Source organism: Heteronotia binoei, chromosome 4 (assembly GCF_032191835.1).
Source record: "Heteronotia binoei isolate CCM8104 ecotype False Entrance Well chromosome 4, APGP_CSIRO_Hbin_v1, whole genome shotgun sequence".
Taxonomy (NCBI): Eukaryota; Metazoa; Chordata; class Lepidosauria; order Squamata; family Gekkonidae; genus Heteronotia; species Heteronotia binoei.
Genome location: NC_083226.1, coordinates 39,040,023 through 39,060,917, shown reverse-complemented (window position 1 = coordinate 39,060,917; position 20,895 = coordinate 39,040,023). Strand labels below are relative to the sequence as shown.

At 43.3% G+C, this 20,895-nt stretch overlaps 1 protein-coding gene across 1 annotated transcript in view; it reads left to right on the top strand.

Moving 5' to 3' along the window:
* KIAA1958 (KIAA1958 ortholog) overlaps positions 1 to 20,895 on the top strand; it is a 74,932-nt gene that overhangs the window by 44,893 nt on the left and 9,144 nt on the right. Inside the window, exon 3 of the mRNA XM_060237152.1 lies at positions 2,735 to 3,923. Within this exon, the coding sequence (XP_060093135.1) occupies positions 2,765 to 3,923 (1,159 nt within the window). The 5' untranslated portion in view covers positions 2,735 to 2,764. The remainder of the gene's footprint in view (positions 1 to 2,734; positions 3,924 to 20,895) is intronic.

Here is a 20,895-nt window from a genome sequence, read left to right as displayed (position 1 = left end):
CAAATCCGGGGTTTGCGTGAAGGCTAGAATTTGTCCTTCAGAAGTCAACAAACAACGGAGGGACTCCTGTGGAACTTTATTTTTGAGTCATTGTACTCATTTTGAAAACTCTGTGACTGTGTGGGGTCCTCCTTGGAATATTGTTTTGAGACTGTTGTTTTCTATTTCTATTTATACTGTATGAATGTATGCCCACTGTTGTAGGCTGTTCATTTCATTATAATAGAACTTTATTTACACCAGTTAAGAGTATTTGTGCACAATATTTTGTATTTTTGTATTTTTGTACTGTTTCACATAGGGCTTTTCTGTAGAAAAGGCCTGGCAGTAAGTCATTTGCATATTAGGCCACACTCCCTGACACCAAGCCAGCCGGAACTGTGTTCCTGTGCGTTCCAGCTCAAAAAAAGCCCTGAGCGGCACCAACATGACAATCTCTTGCGTGGAGAGCACGTCCTCTGCAAATAGCAACTGCCCGTTCACAAGCATTCTCTATGGTGGCTCCTACCTTGTTGAACGCCTTGCCTGAAGGTTTCAGGAAGCCCCTCCCCTCCCACCTTCTGTCATTTTAAAGAACAGGCAAAACAGAAATGTTCTGGAGAGCACTTTTACCAAAATATTAGAGCCACGGTATAGTGGAACAGCTCAGAAGGATTCTACTATAAGAGATAGTACTTTAATCTCTTGCAATGTTTATTGTACACATTGGCTGCTTACAGATGGGCTGTTTAAGATGCCCCGGGGACAGCAGGCGAAGACCCCCAAAAAGCATGTCTACACACACACATCTGCCTGTCATTCCTGTCCTGGCCCTGAGCTGGCTCCCGGAAAGTGGTCCCTTTTCCCTGGGGTGCCTCCAAGGTACCTCCCCTGCCCTCTGGATAGCTGGGAAGTGCCCAGAAAGCACCTGAGGAGCTGTGGATGTGGCGTGCGAGTGCTCTACACACTCCCCGGGGTACCTGCAGCCTCTCCCTCTTTTGTGGGCCATCAGGCGTTCCTTTTCCGGCTGGCTCACTTCTGGGTTGGCTTGATGCTGCCCTGAGCCAGCCATCTGTTAGCAGTCATTACCACCCGTTTTAGTACAATGTTCTCTGCCTTTGTAACCTTCTTTCTTCATTATGTTATGTCATGCATCAGGCAGTTTTTGTTCACTTGGACAGGGTTTTTGTGTGTGTGTGTGTGTACTACTTGCTGTTCTACAATCATCATCTGTTTGCATTGTTTATTGGAGGTCTTTGCTGTCTGATTGAACATATGAACATATGAGGCTGCCTTATACTGAATCAGACCTTCGGTTCATCAAAGTCAGTATTGTCTACTCAGACTGGCAGCGGCTCTCAGGGTCTCAAACTGAGATTTTTCATGCCTATTTGCCTGGACCCTTTTTAGTTCAAGATGCCAGGGACTGAACCTGAGATCTTCTGCTTATCAAGCAGATGCTCTACCACCGAGCCACCGTCCCTCCCCAATGACTTTTCATATCTTGCAATCCGTCTTGAGCCTCAGTAAGAAAGATAGAATATAATTAAGTTCCTGTTGTTACAAGCAACAACTACAGCTCTTCTACCTGATGATAATTCTGCAGGGTTTTTTTGTGGGGGAGATTGAATTAATGTTGTTCTACTTGCAGGCTGAAGTATTAGACTCCCCAAAAAAGGTTTACCACAATATTGTGCTAAAAAAAATACAGAGTAAATCCAAAACGAATTCAATTCTGCTTCAGATATGATTGCCAGCTGGCCAGAATGCAATTGGCTTGGTTTGTTCCCTTACTTTTGGGCTAGGTGCCAAAAACAAGGGGGACACCTAAGATGCCAGCCTCGGGGTGGCACCTGGACATCCTCTGGAATTACAGCTCATCTCCAGACTACAGAGCTCAGTTTCCCTGAAGCAAACGGATGCTTTGGAGGTAGACTCTGTGGCATTGTACCTCACAGAGGTCCTTGTCCTCTCTAGGCTCCATCCTGAAATCTCTAGGAGTTTCACAACCTGGATCTGGCAACCCTATCCCCCCATCCCCTGCTGATGGCCAGAAGGGACCTGGTAACCCTAGGTGCACCATCCCTAGTCCATTTTTAGAGGGCTGTTGTCCTGGAATTGCACCCCTAGACCTGCCGATCATGATTAAGCTCTGTCCCTGGACTCCTGAATTGAGCTTTTTGTATTAGATCTGCTCTGGGCTTACCCCCGAACCAGAAGAATTCACCCCCAGGAGGAGGTACTAAGGATGGTGGAAGTCCTGCCCCCTTCCTGGATTCCAAGACTTCACAACCTTACCTTAAGCTGAGCAGTTTCCAGCCATCTTCCATATAACAAGTCCTTGCACTCCATTGTTGAAATCTCTGGGATCTAAGGTTGCTCAACTTTAAACGGATCATGCCTAATGACTAATAACTTTGTCCTAAACATATCTAAGACTTACTTTCATGTAAGTGAGCATAGGACTCTAGCATTAAGCATATTTTAATTGAATGCATCCTTTATATCTATGTTGCTCCAAGTTCTTTCCTGTCTAGTGTAAAAACATTGAGCTTTTATCAGAATAAATATAAACAACTGTGCTGTGACATAAAACACACTGGTTATTTACCTATGATTTACTATGGCTGTTTTCTTTTTGAACATTTTTAATGCAAGAAACAAACCACGTTTGTTTGCATATGTAAAACTGGAATTCAGATTTGACGGCACAAAACCTCTGTTCTGACCTAACGTTTTCCCCTTTATGCTCTAGGAACGAAACAACAGTGGCTGCATCATTACCATGGAGGACTGCCTTCACACTTCCTCTGAAAATCTTTCTAAACTGGTCAGCTGGGCCCACAGTCATGGAACCATTTGTAGTCTCATTCCAAATCTGAAACATCTACTGTCAGAGGGGTCCCATGGCAACCTAACAGCTATGTGGGGCTGCAGTGCAGGCCATGCCTACCACTGGCCACTCACAGCAACCTGTAGGGCTGGCTCCCAGGAAAGAGTGTGCTTCCAGGACAACAGAAGCTTCAATTCGGACAGTCCCAGCATCATTGGCGTGACATCAGACACACAAACCAGCCCTGTGGAACGGTACTCTGGAAGGCCAGGGAAAACAAAGCTGGACTGTAACCGAACCAGAGATTCCTGTGATTTCTCCTACTGCAGCGAGCCTTCCGAATTAGACGAAACCGTGGAGGAATATGAAGACGAAGCAACACTGTTTGACATGGTCTGTGAGTCCTCAGTGACAGATGAAGACAGCGATTTTGAGCCTCATCCACAAAGAACTCAAACCATTTCCCGTAAAAGGCCAGGCCTGGGTCTATCCTCCTCATTTCATTCAGGATCTCAAGTTGTTGATGGCAGCAGTGGTGATACTGTAGTAAAAAAAATCAAGCAAGAAATCCCTGAGGATTATTATATTGTGGCTAATGCAGAAATTACCGGTGGTGCAGATGGGCCTGCACTGGCATTGACACAAATGTCAAAACCCAAAACTCACCCTGGAGCTTCCTACCCTGTGCCCCCTAAGCCAACTCCCCATACCTCCCCTTCACTTGGTGCTGAATTTGATCTACAAAGTGTCTCTGCCTCTTCGTCCATCATATCACGGCCAGTAGTTCAAAAGCCTCCCAAAGTAGCTCTGGCTTCTCCAAGCAGAGGGCCTGATAACGCCCCAGTAGCCAACCCTCAGGTAGCCCTCCAGATGCCAGCCAGCACTTCCAACGCCAGCAAACAGATAAGCATTCCTTTATCAGCTTTGCAGCTTCCTGGGCAAGAAGAGCAAGCGACCTTGGAAGATATCCTCCAGCCTGCGCCGAATCAAGTTCCCAGTGATGCAGCATTATCGCCTTCCGTTAGCACAGAGCCAGAAGTTAGCTCTAGCCAACAGCAGCCAAGCACTGCTCCCGCCCTTACTACCGAGCCAATGGCACAGACAATACCAGGTATCAGCACTTACACAATGCTTCTTGGGACATATTCATTTGAGGTGTTGCCTTTAAAAAAAGAAAAGAATTCAGTGTGTGTTCTGAAGGTCAAAGTTTTAGCACGATTCAAATACTGATTGACTGCTGCTAAAGGGGAGATGAGTATGTAAGGAAGTAATAACATTGGTATAGAAGCGGTGTGATTTAGGAATGACCTGATTAATGCAAAGGTAGTTCATGATGCTAAGCACTAGGAGATTTTTCACACTGGGACTTCCTGTGGTGTACACTTGGTTGTGTTGGGATAGTAACTTAAATTCCATTCTTGAACACATTCTGTATAAAGTTTTAAAATGCACCAGGAATAAATGTTGCTCAGAAATACGAGTATATTTGAAAGGGACTTTCACATGCACATGAAGCTGCCTTATACTGAATCAGACCATCTATCCATCAAGCTCAGTATTGTCTGCTGAGACTGGCAGAAGCTTTCCAGGTTCTCTGGCGAAGGTTGTTCATGAGAGCCAGTTTGGTGCAGTGGATAAGTGTGCAGACTCTTATCTGGGAGAACCAGGTTTGATTCCCCACTCCTCCACTTGCACCTGCTGGAATGGCCTTGGGTCAGCCATAGCTCTGGCAGAGGTTGTCCTTTGAAAGGGCAGCTGCTGTGAGAGCCCTCTCAGTCCCAGCCACCTCACAGGGTGTCTGTTGTGGGGGGAGAAGATATAGAAGATTGTAAGCCGCTCTGAGTCTCTGATTCAGAGAGAAGGGCGGGGTATAAATCTGCAGTCTTCTTCTTTCACTAGCAAGGTCCTATTAACTGGAGATGCCAAACAGAGGCTGTTTCATTGAGTCATGGCCCCTCCATAACTTGCTTCAATAGAATGGTTTCTGGGACCTCATGCATGCCCCCAGAAGGGAAACACATATTTGGCTTCTATACAACAGAATTCTTGTTGGGATAGTGCTTTATTTTGGACTTACTTGGGAACCCTGTGCTAGAGAACTATGAGCAGAACTAGACCAAGTGGTAGATATGGAATGTTGGTTGAAAATGGGGACTTCTAATTCTCCTTTTTTCTGTAATGTGATGTCATCATGCTGCAAGTCTTCTGTCCTATCATTCACTAGCAGGTACATGCCCCATGACATGGTGCTTTTTAATAGATGTTGCAGAGAAGGGAGAAGCAGAACGAGAAGGATTGTTACAGCTTTTGGCAAGGTCCTTATATCTGCCATAATGCTGAATTCTGATGTATGAAAAACATACAATCATGTCTCTCTCTCTCTCTCGCACACACACAAAGATTAACTACAGATGATAAATTCCAAATTATGATTTCAGATCCTGGTGTGATGGTCCAGCTACCACAGTTTATGGACTGGCCCACATTAAGTTTTACTAATCATAGTTAAGTTAATTAAACTATGTTTTTATATTGAGTCTGAAATGAGTCCTTTCTCGGTCTCTGTCCGTCTTTCTCTTACCATACTTCAAATATCAAGGAAATTCTAAGCAGGACCTGATTGACCTTTCTGACAGGGTTGCCAACTGCAGCGTGAGAAATTCCTGGACATTAGGGGGCACGCCAGAGGAAATGGAGTTTAGGGAGGGGAGGAAGTTCAGTGGGGATATGGTGTCACCAGGGCTTTTTTTTGGTAGAAAAAGCCCAGCAGGAATCTATTTGCATATTAGGCCATGCCCCCTGACATCACCATTTTTGGTTTTATTGTAGAAAAAGCCCAGCAGAAACTCATTTGCATATTAGGCCACACCCCTGACACCAAGCCAGTTGGAACTGCGTTCCTGCTAAAAAAAAAAGCCCTTGGTGCCATTGTAAGAATTCCATTTCTCCTAGACTTTGTGGTTTATATACCATAAAGTCCACCCTCCAAAACTGCAGTTTCCTCCAGGGGAACTCCTCTTGGTTAGTCTGGAGATCTATTGTAATTTGGGAGAACTTCATGTTCTTCTTTGAGGTTTGTAGCAAAACACTTTAAGGCCGGTGTGTGATTTCATAAAACTTTGCCTCACTAAAAACTACTGACAATTATAATAACAAAAAACTCACTTATCAAAACCAAACATTTCATTCTAAACTCTTATTGTAAGTGGTCACTCTCCTTTGTGTGTGTGTGTTCAGGGCTTAAATACCCATGTTGCAGAGCCTGCCTTCTTCAGGCACAAAATGGAAGAGAAATATGCAATATCAGCTTGCGTGATTGGCAAATAGTGAGGCGTCTGGATTATCTAATCTTGATATAAATGCTAGGTAGGGATGCCAGGACACCTCCTCCAGTAGCAGGAGGCCTCCTGGCATTCCCTCTCATTGCCTGCCAGTGCTTCAGGCAGTGGCAGGAGATGAGAAAACAAATGCACACTGGTGTGCCATGTCACTTCTGTTTAGCTCTTTGCCAAAACTCTGTGGTAAGACCATTGAGTTTTTGCAAAATGCTAGAGCATCCCTTATGTCACAATTTTTTTTTTAAACAAAAAAACCCAGAAATGATGTAAATGCATGCATGCACCACTAGTTTGCCAAATTGCTTCCCTAGTCGTCCTGGAGGTTTGGTGCTGTGGCCTTACAACCCTGATGCTAGGTGTCTGGCTTTCTTTTTAAAAACAGTGAATTTATAGTACTGCCCTAAGCACTATACACAAAAGTGAGTGCTACTTTATTCAGTGGGGCTTACTCCCAGGTAAGTGTGCATAAGATTGCAGTGTTAACTTAATATTTCTCTTCCATTCTTATAAGTTTTATGTTTTTGTGCAGTAGATGTTGATATATTATTCTAATGTTGGAACTTTAATTCAGAAGAGTACTTTAAAATGTTTAATATTACTGTTGAGCTGGTAGGGGATTTTTTTTGTTTAATATCTATGCCTTATATCCTGCCTGTTGTTCCCTTGTTGTACATATAATTGGGCAAACACAATTAGCTGCAGAAATAGGAGATGTTTACAAATGGCAGGTGTTCTATCAACTGAGAAGAGAAAATGTTTGTCTTGAGTATTTGTTTTTCAATGCCTAAGAGGCATAAATTGTGTTGAGCAAAAAAGAGATCCATTTCAAATGCAGAGTGATTTTTTAAATGTGATCTTTAGACATTTATATGACAAGCTTCCTAGGTGATGAGCTTCCTAGATGGCTGACAAAAGTCCATTACAAACCTTTTATGATGAATTAAAAAAAAATCAATTCACCAGTTTTGTATCCTTGGTTATCTAAGCAACTATGCAGTAAAAAGTCTATTAAACTTAAATATAAGTTTAAATTCTGATCTTTGGTAATTCTGACTGTTCAAAATACCTCCCAAAAAATCTAGCAAATGCTTAAACCTTCTCTCCTGAAATGCTTTATGTAGTTGTTGTTGTGGGGATGGCTTGGTGGTAGAGCATCTGCTTTGCTTGCAGAAGGTCCCAGATTCAGCCCCTGTATCTCTAGCTAAAAGGATCAGGAGTAGGTGATGTTAAAGACCCCTGCCTGAGACCTTGGAGAGCCACTATAGTCAAAGTAGACTTGATAGACCAAGGCTCTGACTCTCTAGAAGGCAGCTTCATGTGTATGTGTTCTTGTTAACCAAATGATGCATAGCAGATTTCAGTGATGGAAGCAGGGTCCATAATAGCCTCTTTTTGTTGCATTGTGAAATATTTATTATGTTTGTGTGCTTATTTGATATTTTAAAATGTCTTGTAACTATAGCAATATTGTCAATATTGGACAAGCTGACACTTTTTACAAAGCAAAAAGGCTTTGGTATGTAAGTTTTACTATGTAGGTCTAGGGTTTCCAACTTCCAGATGGAACCTGGAGATCTCCCAGAATTACAGCTGGTCTCTAGTACAGAGATCAATCCCCCGGGAGCAAATGGCTGCTTTGGCGTGTGGATCCTATGGTATTACAGCCTGCCCTCCCCAAATCTCCTGGAATTTTCCAAACCAGATTTGGCAACCTTAGGCCTAATGCAGAATTTGTAGAGATATTGTTGCTACTGACATTTAATCATGTATAATTGGTGAGAAGGATTCTGACTGCCTGAATAATAGAAATTGTACCAACTAAAATCCCTGTTTCTGTCCTGGTATCTGGCAGACAAGGGGGCTGGCCATTGTGTGAATAAAGAAATTCTGCAAAAATATCATATTGAGCTGTAGCATGATTCTGCAAACCAGATTTGCAGAAAAATCTGAAATGTTAAAAAACGTTTGAGTTTGGACTGCGCATTGCATTGTTATTAAGGCTACCAGGATTGGTGTGAGATCTCATGCTGGCAGTCCTCTTCCCCTGTTGCCACTTGGTGAACTAATGGGGGGGAATTGCCATCAATGCTGACATGGTGATATTACTTCTGATGTGGCTGGAGGTGACATCACCAATGTTACGGAGTCACTGGAGAGGAGTGCTCCTGTATAGGTAGGTCTCCTGCTGGTTGCTTGCCTCAGATGGACCACCCTAACATAACAACCAGGACTTTTTTTGTAGCAGGAACTCCTTTGCATATTAGACCACACACCCGGATGTAGCCAATCCTCCAAGAGTTTACAGAGCTCTTACTACAGGGTCTACTGTAAGCTCCAGGAGGATTGGCTACATCAGGGGTGTGTGACCTAATACGCAAAGGAGTTGCTACAAAAAAAGTCCTGACAACAACACAATATTCCATGCAAGCAGATAACCAGGGGAAACTGGAACTCATGCCAGATTAGGGTTGCCAATCTTCAGCTGGGTTTTGGCTTAAGATCTCATGAAATTGTAACTGATCTCCAGACTACAGAGATCAGATACCCGGAAGAAAATGGCAGCTTTGGAGGACAGACTATGTTGCATTATATCCTGCTGAGGTCCCTCCCTTCCCCAAACCCCACCCTTCCTGGGCTCTATCCCTAAATCTCCAGGAATTTTCCCAACCCAGATCTGATAACCCTATGCCAGATCTGACCCCTCTTCTGTCTGCCTGATTCTCCATCCCACCTTTATTGCACTAGCAGGAGGGGAATGGTGAAGAAGCAGGCAGGAGGGCAAGGGAAGATGGACTTGTTGGAGAGAAGCCAATGGCAGCAGGAGAAAGTAAAAAAGACTGTGTGTGTGTGGGAGGGGTGTTATGTGTATGGGAAGATACATCAGAGCCAGAAGGGATGATGGCCCGAGCTGGGGTGGGGGGAAGTAAGAGATGGCAAAGGAGGGAATGGGGTATCCTGTTCTCCACAAATCTTTACTGCTCCTCCTCTTGAGTTCTGTCATTCACCTTGTACTGCAAAGGTCCAGACAGATCTAGTTTCGAACTGTCCAGCCCCTGATCACAGATGCCATGAAGACGCAAGATTAGCTTCCCTGCTTGTTTAGTCTTATGTGTGGCAGAACATGCTTAAAATGTTCATTTTATTCCCATATCTAATATCCAAGGACTGCCCCCTGTACAGATAGGCAAATACGCACAATAGCCCCAGCTATGGCTGCAATTTAAAGAAATCTTTTAACTTTATGTTGGGGTTAAGAACATAAGAGAAGCCATGTTGGATCAGGCCAATGGCCCATCCAGTCCAACACTCTGTGTCACACAGTGGCCAAATTTTTTTTAATACACACACACACACACACACACTGGGGCTAATAGCCACTGATGGACCTCTGCTCCATATTTTTATCTAACCCCCTCTTGAAGCTGGCTATGCTTGTAGCTGCCACCACCTCCTGTGGCAGTGAATTCCACACGTTAATCACCCTTTGGGTGAAGAAGTACCTCCTTTTATCCATTCTAACCCGACTGCTCAGCAATTTCATTGAATGCCCCCGAGTTCTTGTATTGTGAGAAAGGAAGAAAAGTACTTCTTTCTCTACCTTCTCCATCCCATGCATAATCTTGTAAATCTCTATCATGTCACCCTGCAGTCGACATTTCTCCAACCTAAAGAGCCCCAGGCGCTTTAACCTTTCTTCACAGGGAAAGTGTTCCAAACCTTTAATCATTTTAGTTGTCCTTTTCTGAACTTTTTCCAATGTTATAATATCCTTTTTGAGGTGCGGTGACCAAAATTACACACAGTATTCCAAATGAGACCGCACCATTGATTTATACAGGGGCATTATCATACTGGCTGATTTGTTTTCAATTCCCTACCTAATAATTCCCAGCATGGCGTTGGCCTTTTTTAATGCAAACTCACACTGTCTTGACATTTTAAGTGAGTTATCTACCACGATCCCAAGATCTCTCTCTTGGTCAGTCTCTGCCAATTCACACCCCATCAACTTGTATTTGTAGCTGGGATTCTTGGCCCCAATGTGCATTACTTTGCACTTGGCCACATTAAACCTCATCTGCCACGTTGACGCCCACTCACCCAGCCTCAAAGGATCCCTTTGGAGTTCCTCACAATCCTCTTTGGTTCTCACCACCCTGAACTATTTAGTGTCATTTGCAAACTTGGCCACTTCACTGCTTACTCTCAACTCCAAATCATTTATGAACAAGTTAAAGAGCATGGGACCCAGTACTGAGCCCTGCGGCACCCCATTGCTTAACGTACTCCACTGCAAAGACTGCCCATTTATACTCACTCTCTGCTTCCTATTAATTAGCCAGTTTTTGATGACTCTCGAGCTTACTAAGGAGCCTTTGATGAGGAACTTTATCAAAAGTTTTCTGGAAGTCAAGGTAAACAATATCTATCGGGTCTCCTTTGTCCACATGTTTGTTCACCCCCTCAAAGAAATGTAACAGGTTAGTGAGGCAAGATCTTCCCTTACAGAACCCAGGCTGAGTCTTCCTCAATAACTTGTGTTAATCAGTGTGCCTACTCATTTTGTCCTTGATAATGGTTTCTACCAACTTTCCAGGTATTGAAGTCAGACTGACTGGCCTGTAGTTTCCCGGATCTCCTCTGGAACCCTTTTTAAAGATGGGGGTGACATTTGCTACCTTCCAGTCCTCAGGAACAGAGGCAGATTTCAATGAAAGATTACATATTTTTGTCAGAAGATCCACAAGTTCAACTTTGAGTTCTTTCAGAACCCTTGGATGTATGCTATCTGGACCTGGTGACTTATTAGTTTTTAATCATCTATCAGTTGTAGGACCTCCTCTCTTGTCACCTCAATCTGACTCAGGTCTTTCAACACCCCTTCCAAGAAGCCAAAGTAGTGCTTAGTGTTGCTGCAGCCACTACCAGAAAGAACAGGTGAGGGAGGATGGAGAGATGGAGCCAGCTGCAAGGGGAGAACCCGGAGCCTCAGGGGGATTTCTTTTCCTCATCCTCTGTCAATCTGTGTAGCTCTCCCTTTGGTAACAAGTGCATTATCGGCTCCAGATCCTCAGAGTGAGGATGTACTGCACATCTAAGTTAAGAAAGGGACACAGAGACCCTTCCCAGAGAAATCAAAGTAATTCAGGATATAACACTACACAAGTACAGAAACAGGCACAGCAGTGTATTCCTTGCATTATTTCAAGGTGATCTGCTGTGGGAGAGGCAGTAACAAAACCTTATATAATATCTCTGTATCTTTCCAGAACTCTCTGTGAAAAAGCACTCCTGCCTGTAGAGTTTTGCTGTTATGATTATGAACAGCAAGACTGACGGCTCTTGGCTAAGTCAGTTGCTGGAGATAGCCTTCGGGGTCACTTTGAGATGGTGATGGTCAAATGAACAATTAAACCACAGTTGCTGATTAATCAAATGCACTCTTTCTTTCTCTCTTGCTTGAAATAGGGGGCTTCAGAAGTCACTTAACTATAAGCGGATCCTAGCTTATATATAACATTATATAATATAAACTGAATATAACAATAATTCCCCAATACATCGTTTTTGAAAAAGAAAAAATAAGAAATATTTCTGTTTTATTAAACATGGGGAAGATAGGATTTTTCCTCATGACCTAGAAATCATGAATGGCATTTAAATTAAGCTTTTATTAAAATTACAGTCTATACCACTGCAGAATGGGCTGCTTAAGGTGCTACTTTACTTCAGCAGGGGTAGCTCTTTAAAAAGCTATTTGCAATTCTGCATTCCAATAAAGGATTCCAAAATACAGATTCTTAAATGATGCTCCTTTTGCACCTTCCTGCATCCTAAGTGTTCTATAACAGTCCCAAGTCCCTGCAGGTAGCACGAGACAGAAAGGAATCCTGCTGGTTATTAAGCAATTTTGTAAACAAGCCAACTTCATAGACTCTGTTGGGTGACGCATACATACATGGGATATTCTGCAGAATTTACTGATATATCCAATTGTATTGTTGAATAGTAGCCAAAACAAAATGTTAATAATTTTTTAAAAGCTAAGATCATAAGTATAGGGCAATATGGAGAGAGAAACTACAAAATTATATGATGTGTTTACCATCAGTTAGGGACAAGCAGCAACAGAATGGTTATCTTCACTGTGACTTTTGACCTACTTGAAAAATCCCTAGAAATTGGCAGGCCTCTATTGGAGACATGTTGGAGAACTAAATGGCTGGACCAAAAAGATGAGAAGCCTTATCTAAGTTGTAATAAGCAGGATGAATTACAGTTAAGATCCTCCTTCTTGCAGTAGGGAACAACTCTGTCACTAAACTCTCACGTAATGGTGAATAGATTCTTTCTCAGATGAGCGGGGGGGGGGGGGGGTTTGGAGACTTGGATTTGGAGCTGTCGGCAGATATACATGGAAAGAATGCGCAAATGACCAGTTGCCCTTTCAGTCTATGAAGATGCATAAACATATTATTAAAAAAAGGGATTTAGGGTTGCCATTCCCCAGTTGCCAGTTATTGAGTTTGTGATGCAGGGCACAAGAAGAGAGAGAGGAAAATATATTTAATATGATTGGTGAAAAAATAACAGCTTGGAAAAAACTTTCTAGCGAAACAGTAGACTAGACTGGTTTTGCCTGTTGCTGCTATAGCTGCTGTATGTTGCAGTATATATGCATACAGTTTTGAAGAAATTATAAGATATCGTGTATAAAAAATGGACTGTTTCTGTGAAAAGTTGTTGTGAGAATTATTTGGATTGGAAAGTCAACTGTATCTATACCCGCTTGCAGCTTTATGCTCTTAGTAAAAAAGACCGGAAATTGTTGAAGTGGTGTTTATGATTTTATTGGAAGATATAGTCTTAATGATTTGCAAATACTGAAGAGGTGAATACTACACAGAGCCTTGTGCTTATTCTCCAGTTCCATTTTCTGTGTGACTGTTGTTGGTTGCACATTCCCCAGTTCCCAGCAGGGGATTCCCTGGGTGTTGTTGTTTTTTTTTTGGGGGGGGGGGGTGCTTCTGCCTGCCAACAGCCAGCTGGCTGGCAGGGGAAACCTCACCCCCAAACAGCAACATCACCAACATTATAACATTGCATGGAAGTGATGTCATTACATTGGTGATGTTGTGCAGCAACACTCTATTTTTTGGGTAAAACTCTATGGTTTGATGGCGATTTTATCACAAAGTTCTCCAAGACCCAGAATATTTGCTGCATGATGTCCCCAACATGAGGATGTCACTCTCAGAAGCTTCTTTCCAACCCAACTCTGCCAGCATGTCATCAGCGCCCAGGAACCCTAAATGGAATACAGGATACAGCTTTAATATTTTTGTTCAAAATCGTACAGCCTTTTATCCTCATTGCTAATTTGCTAACTGTTAAAATGGTCCTTACAGATTTTTCTGCCATGAGCTTCGGTGAACATTTGAATTAACTTTGAGCAACTTCTGGTGGCAATGTAAGGCCTTTAAAATGGTGCAAGCAATGTACATGGCATTTACAGATTGCATCAGCAAAGAAAAAGCAATGTCCCTATCCCATGGAGCTTATTCTAAATTTCTATGTTCAGAGACAGAGGGACAAAAGAAGGATAGAAGAAAAAGGAGAGACATTTCTGTTTGGGAAAAGAGTTGTTTTGAAGTTAGCGTTTTATAACCTTAACATATTGTTACCTAAATGTGATGTAGTGGGATACAGATCAGATCAAAACCACCCAATAAATGTGGCTGTTGAGAAATTGTGTTACTCAAATGCAAATAAAAAACCCAAATTGCAAACCTATTTTACTTGATTATTGGAAGGATGTAGACTTGTAAAATGTACAAGTTTGCTGTTCCTTGATTGTGAAGAATTTTGTGGATACAATTGCTCAGACTCACCACAGCAGACATCTCTGTTAATTCAATTCATTCTTAGAATGCTATCAAAGCACAGTCTTATTTTAGTTGTATGGATGACTTACAGTCAATGGAGCTCAGCCCAGTGAAGTTGACACACAACTTTAAAATGTGTGGCTCATTTAGAACTAACCTTTCCCACTTTTGGCTATTATTATCAAGCCAGGAAGGGTTGGTCAGGTTGGCCTGGGAGGTTGTAACTGCCTCCTTGAGGGGAGGGCTTGGCCCTGTCACCCTGAAGGAGGAAGTTATGAAGTCACTCCTGAAGAAAGCATTCATGGACTTGAATGACTATGTTGCAGTTGCCAGAATCCTGGGCAAAGTGCAGCTTTAGGCAGTCTTGGAAGAACTGGATTAGCTATACCCATTCCAATCTGGATTCAAATCTCAAATTTGGTAAAAAATGGCCTTGGTTGGTTTGACTATGTTTACTGGGACAGTGATGGTGGACTGCATTCCTGCTGATTCTGCCAGGCTTTTAATACCATCAGCCATGGTATCATTTTGGAAATGCCGGCTCAGCTGAAGACTGAGGGGGACACTTTGTTACAGTGGTTCTATTCTTAGATGACCAGTGGCTTCCTCAACATGATGCTGAGGTTCTGCTGTGTGACCCCTTGGCATTTATATTGCGGTATCCCACAGGGTTCTTTGGCTGTTTAATATCTACATGAAACTGCGGGGAAGGATTTTTCAAAAGTCTGGAATGAGGAGTCGCAACTATGCAGATGACAGTTGATAACTGCAGGATCTGGTGGGTTTGTGGAAGTCTTGAACTTGCAGGAGGTAAGAAAATGGGTGAGGGCCAATAAACTGAAGGTCAGTCTAGACAAGACTGAGGTGCTCTTTGTCCTTGATAAAGCCACTAGGACAGGGATGGCCAACGGTAGCTCTCCAGATGTTTTTGCCTACAACTCCCATCAGGCCCAGCCAGCATGGCCAATGACTGGGGCTGGGAGTTGTAGGCAAAAAACATCTGGAGAGCTACCGTTGGCCACCCCTGCACTAGTAGAACAAGGAATTTGCCTGTTCTGGAAGGAGTTGCATTTCTCTTTAAAGAGCTAGTGTGTAGTTTAAGAGAGCACCTGGATCCTCCTGGCCTATCAGGAAGCTCAGATCTTCTTCATGGCACTTAGTGACTTTTATAAGGATTGGCTGATATGCCAGCTGTGGCCATTACTTGAAGAGGGAGTTGGCCACAGTGATCCATATGCTAATCACACCCAGATTAGGTTACTATGATATATTGCCTTTGAAGACTGTCTGGAAACTTCAATTAGTCTGCAATGCAGTTGATGGATTGTTATGAGGGACTGGATATAAGAATCATATTGCCCCTGTGCTGAAAGATATGCTTTGGTTGGCTGGCTGCTACAGGCACAATTCAAAGCGCTGGTGCTCACCTTTCAAGTCCTAAATGGCTTGGGACTAGGGCTCCTTCTCCCATACTATCCTTTCTGCCAACTAAGATAATTATCACAAGTCCTGTTAATGCTGCTAATGGTGAGGCATATGACTACAGTTTGCCAGGCAGTGCCTGGCAACTGGTGGGTGCGCTGTTGGTGGGGATATGGGGGGGGGGGGGCTGCAACGCTGGCTGTGGTATTACATCACTTCCTGTAAAAAAATTGAATTGGCAAAGTGGTGGCTCTAGGAATCACCAGAAATCCCATAGCATCCTGCAGCTAGCATCTTATGTGGTGGCAGGCAACAGGAGTGGGGGGCAGGGGATGCATGTGACAACTAGGATCAAGTCTTTCACTGTAGTGGCTCCCCAGCTGTGGAGGGGTTATGGTTCAGTAGTAGAATTTATGCATGCAGGAAGTCCCAACTCCAAGTTCAATTTTCAGCTTCTCCTGTCAAAATAATCAGGTAGTAGGTGATGTGAAAGACCTCACTCCATCTGAGATCCTGGAGAGTCACAACCAGTCAGAGCAGACAATATTGACCTGATAATTTGACTCAGGATAAGGTACTTTCATGTGTTCTTATTAAGATGAGATGCCTTGTCTGAGCGGTAGAGCAATACCTTGAAATGCAGGAGATCCTGAGTGAAATATCTGGCACCTCCATTTAAAAGAATCAGGTAGTTTATGTGGGGGTGCAAAGTGCCATCAAGTCACACAGCTGATTTATGGTGACCTCTTGGGGTTTTCAAGGCAAGAGACGTTCAGAGGTAGTTTGCTGTTGCCTGTCTCTGCATAGCAACTTTGGACTTCCTTGGTGGTTTCCCATCCAAGTACTAATCAGAGCCAACACCATTAAGATTTTGAGATCTGACAAGATTGGGCTTGCTTGGGCCACCCTGGTCAGATCAGGTGGTAGGGATGTAAAAACCCTCTACCTGTGACCCGGGACAGCCAGTGTCAGTTAGAGTAGGCAATATTGACCTTGATAGACCAATGGTGTTGTGAATGTTCTTCCCCTTGAAACCTACATGGCACCTATCTTGTTAGAATTTTAGTGGTGAAATATTATTGATCACCATGAATTGTTTTAAACTAATCGTGCAATTGTTTTATTTGTTCTTATCTTCCTTGGGCAAGATTTCTGGACGAGACACACCAGAAATATTCTAAATAAACAATATGTTCTGTAGAGTTGCCATGATTCAAATTAAATTACAAGTCTTTAAAATCAAAAGATATGAAGAAACCAATTTTAAGGTTCAGATGGGAGAAATCCAGTTTTATTTGCTGTAGGTAACAGATTTCCCCACTCTGCAATATAATTTAAGATCTTTTTTAACTGTATTATAAATGTATTATAAGCAAGGCTTTTTTGTAGAAAAGGCTCAGCTGGAGCTCATTTGCATATTAGGCCACACCCCAATGTCACCATTGTTTCACAGAAGGCTTTTTTGTTAAAAAGGCCCGGGAGGAGCTCATTTGCATATTAGGCCACACCCCTGACTCTGAGCCAGCCGGAATGGTGTTCCTGCTAACCCCCCCGCCTGATTATAAGGATGATAGAATTAATGATGAGGAAATGTTTGGAGGAGAGGGCCTCTGCCTTGTGGTGGTGGGAGGGAGAAGCTGTGTTGTAGTTCTAAGATGGCTGCTGGAATTCTTACACTTGGGAGGATTGCTAACTCAGAGTTGGGAAATTCCTGGAGATTTAATGGTATAGTCTTGGGGAGGATTGGGTTGGGGTTAGGGAGAGCTTCCCAGCTTCCTGCTGGGTGTGAGGGCTTCGCCAGTTTCGGAGCCCCCAACCCACCAGTATGGAGCTGACTGTTGGGGGGATTCCTGTCCCCAAAGAACTCTGTTGCGCCCAATATGCCCAGCATGATGATGTCACTTCTGAGTGGCATCATCATGTCAGGAACATTGCACAGCAAATGCTCTAGCAATTTGGGTAAAAACTCTACAGCACCATAGAATTTTTACCCAAATTGCTAGAGTGATTCCCCCTCCAGGAGCCAGGTAAGACCTGGCAATCCTACTCCAAAGCAGCCATTTTTTTCCTAGGAGACCTGATCTTTGGGGTCTGGAGGTTCGTTGTAATTCCAAGAGATCTCCAGGATCCATTTGGAGATTGACAACTCTACTAAGAGGATCTCTAGGCTCAAGTTGTATAATACATAAATAACCCTGTTCCTTTACAAGTGTCTGGGGTTAATTCTTCAGGGGAACCTGGAAGATCTTTCCTAAGTTTCCAGTAATATTCAAAAGTACTGGAGGCAGATTCAGCTTTTGAGAAGAAATGAAAAATTCTGTGTTTTGGTCTCTCACCCTCAAGTGATCTTTTCTCCCTCCCCTCAAACATATACCTCAATGCAACGTCACTGAGGATGTTCTCCGCAGCTGAGAATGAAACGTCTGGAAGGAAAACTTTCTCCAGTAGAACACGGCACTTGATCCTGAAAGATTCTACAAACCCTAATGATGTTACCAGCCGTGAAAACCTGAATTCTTTGATAATCAATCAGCAGTTTGGATATTTGTCTAGGAATGTATCTGGTCCCCTTTCTAGAGGACATTATACGTTTTTTCAATATTTCTTATAATATAATATAATATTATACGTTTTCATGTGCAAATAGCCTCTTTTGAATTCAGTCTCCTTCACTTTAAAAAAAAACCCAGCTAAAAGGCTGTCTGGTTGGATGGAGGAGGGGAGCAGTTCTCCAGTTCTTCCCCTCCCCCACAGCCCCCAGGAAGGGAAGAAGCCCGACTCTAGCTCTCTACAGTAGTTGTTCCCCACTGATGGCCCAGTGCAAGCAGCCTGTACAGTGGAAAGGGTGGTCACTAGTTGCTCATCCCTCCCTGTTGCAGGAGCCCACTTGGACCAGAGGCATGGAGAGAAGCAGAGGCATGGAGACTTTGTTTCCCTTACTTCTGTCCCGATGTTATTTGCCCACCACAGTAGGAAGGATATACACCAGTCAGTCCTTCTTCCAACTGCAGGGCCACACAGACCAGACTAGAAAAGATGCTGTGGGAGAGCTGGAGCACTTTTGTGGAACATTGGTTCTGACTTCTCCCTCAGTGAAGTGTCAGAATCACAGAGTTGCAAGGGGCCTCCAGGCTCACCTAGTCCAACTCCATGTTGAGAATCAGTCTTTGGTCTGCACAAAATTGTTCATAAGGCTGTCATCCTCCAGATGTGACTTGGAGATTTCTTATACAACAGATCTTCAGGCTACAAAAATTAGTTCCCCTAGTAAAAATATTATACATTTTTCTGTTTCCTTTCAGTTTGTCCTCAACATTGTTGTAGCAAAAGCATCTTGTAATTAAAAGAAAGACATTGCCTAAATTATAATTCCTTGTTATATTGGTGTTGTTATGCCTCATTGTTCCAGTTACAGGGCTGTGGGAATCACATTTCTCGTTGTGTTTGAAAAGTCAGAAATTAACAACACAAATGCAGCATGGAATAAAATGTTTCCAGATGGTGTTGATATTAAATCTTCATTTGAACACTTAGGATGCTCTTTCCTCTTTAGACATTCCCAGCTCTTTCATGGTCCTCCTCCTCTTTCCCTTGCCAGGACCATAGGCAACCAGCCCTGAGTCCAGACCTGGAATGCATCTTCTCTACAACAGCTTTCTGGGCACTGGGGTTAGAGCTTCAGTTGGAACTTTAGGTATAAAAGACAGGAGATAATGTTTTTGGCAGATTATGGGGAAGATTTCAGCATCTTTTGGCAAGAGGTAAAATCCAATGGAAAAGTTTACCTAAGGTATACAGTAAAAAGGGAGGGGGAATTGCCTTGCCCCTTGATTTTCTAGCAACTGGTCCAAAGGCAATAAAATCTGTTCAATTAAATTTAATTTGTACATCACTTTTGGAGGTCTTACTCCTATGCATGTAATAGCAGGTAGAGGGCTAGTCTATGAAAGCCAATTTGGTGTAGTGGTTAAGAGTAGCGGACTCTAATTTGGAGACCAGGTTTAATTCCCCACTCCTTCATATGCAGCTAGCTGGGTGACCTTGGGTCAGTCACAGTTCTCTCAGAACTGTTCTTTTAAGAGCAGTTCTTTCAGAGCTTTCAGCCCCACCTACATCACAGGGTGTCTGTTGTGGGGAGAGGAAGGGAAGTAGGTTGTAAACTGCTCTGAGACTATGAGTGAAAAAAAAAGGTAGTCCCCTGTGCAAGCACCAGTCATTTTTGACTCTGGGGTGAAGTTGCTTTCACAACGTTTTCACAGCGGACTTTTTATGGGGTGGTTTGCCATTGCCTTCCCCAGACATCCACATTTCCCCCCCACCCCAGCAAGCTGGGTACTCATTTTACCCACCTCGGAAGGATGGAAGGCTGAGTCGACCTGGAGCTGGCTACCTGAATCAGCTTTCGCTGGGATCGAACTCAGGTTGTGAGCAGAGGGCTCTGACTGCAGTACTGCAGCTTTACCACTCTGCGCCAAGGGACTCTTATGAGTGAAAAGCGGGATAAAAATCCAAACTCCTCCTCCTCTTCCTCCTCCTCCAATACATTAATCATGAGGAGATCCCCATTAGCACATGAAGTACTTGTTTGTCTAGAAAAGATACCTGTGCTTGTGGTGTGTTGAACTGGTAGCTTTTGTCAGGAATCTACTCCAAGAATTTTGATTTTACACTATATTTTTAACCTATATCCTTCTGAACATTTTGGCTATGATCATGAGAACAAAGTTTTGGGTATCTTCTGCCACAGAGGTCTGATTCCAAAGCATCTGAGAAAACAAAGTCTATCCAGCTGTCTGGGTCTGTGGCGTTTCTTACTTCCTTCTACAGTTTTCTTTAATGATCTTGGCAAGGACTTATGAATGAATTGGAGTACCTGAGGATAGGCAGTTTAGCACTATCTATGAACTCAGAACTTAAATAGATCCACTGATATTGACATGTCAAATATTGTGAAGCTGAATAAATACATAAATATGGCGAGGGGATGGAATTTTAGCATTCTGAGATGTCTTTTTAAAAACTCCAGGCTAAAGAGAGCAAACGGAGAGCCAGTTTGGTGTAATGGTTAAGTGTGCGGACTCCTATCTGGGAGAACCGGGTTTGATTCCCCACTCCTCCACTTGCACCTGCTAGCATGGCCTTGGGTCCGCCATAGCTCTGGCAGAGGTTGTCCTTGAAAGGGCAGCTGCTGTGAGAGCCCTCTCCAGCCCCACCCACCTCACAGGGTGTCTGTTGTGGGGGAGGAAGGTAAAGGAGATTGTGAGCCGCTCTGAGACTCTTTGGAGTGGAGGGCAGGATAGAAATCCAATATCTTCATCTTCTTCTTCTTAAAGATGTGAGCCAACTACAAGGAGAAAGCATAGCTGCAGGATTTGGCTGAAAAGTTCAGGATTCCGTTGAAAAGGATTCTGTTGAAAAGTTCAAACAATTCAAATCC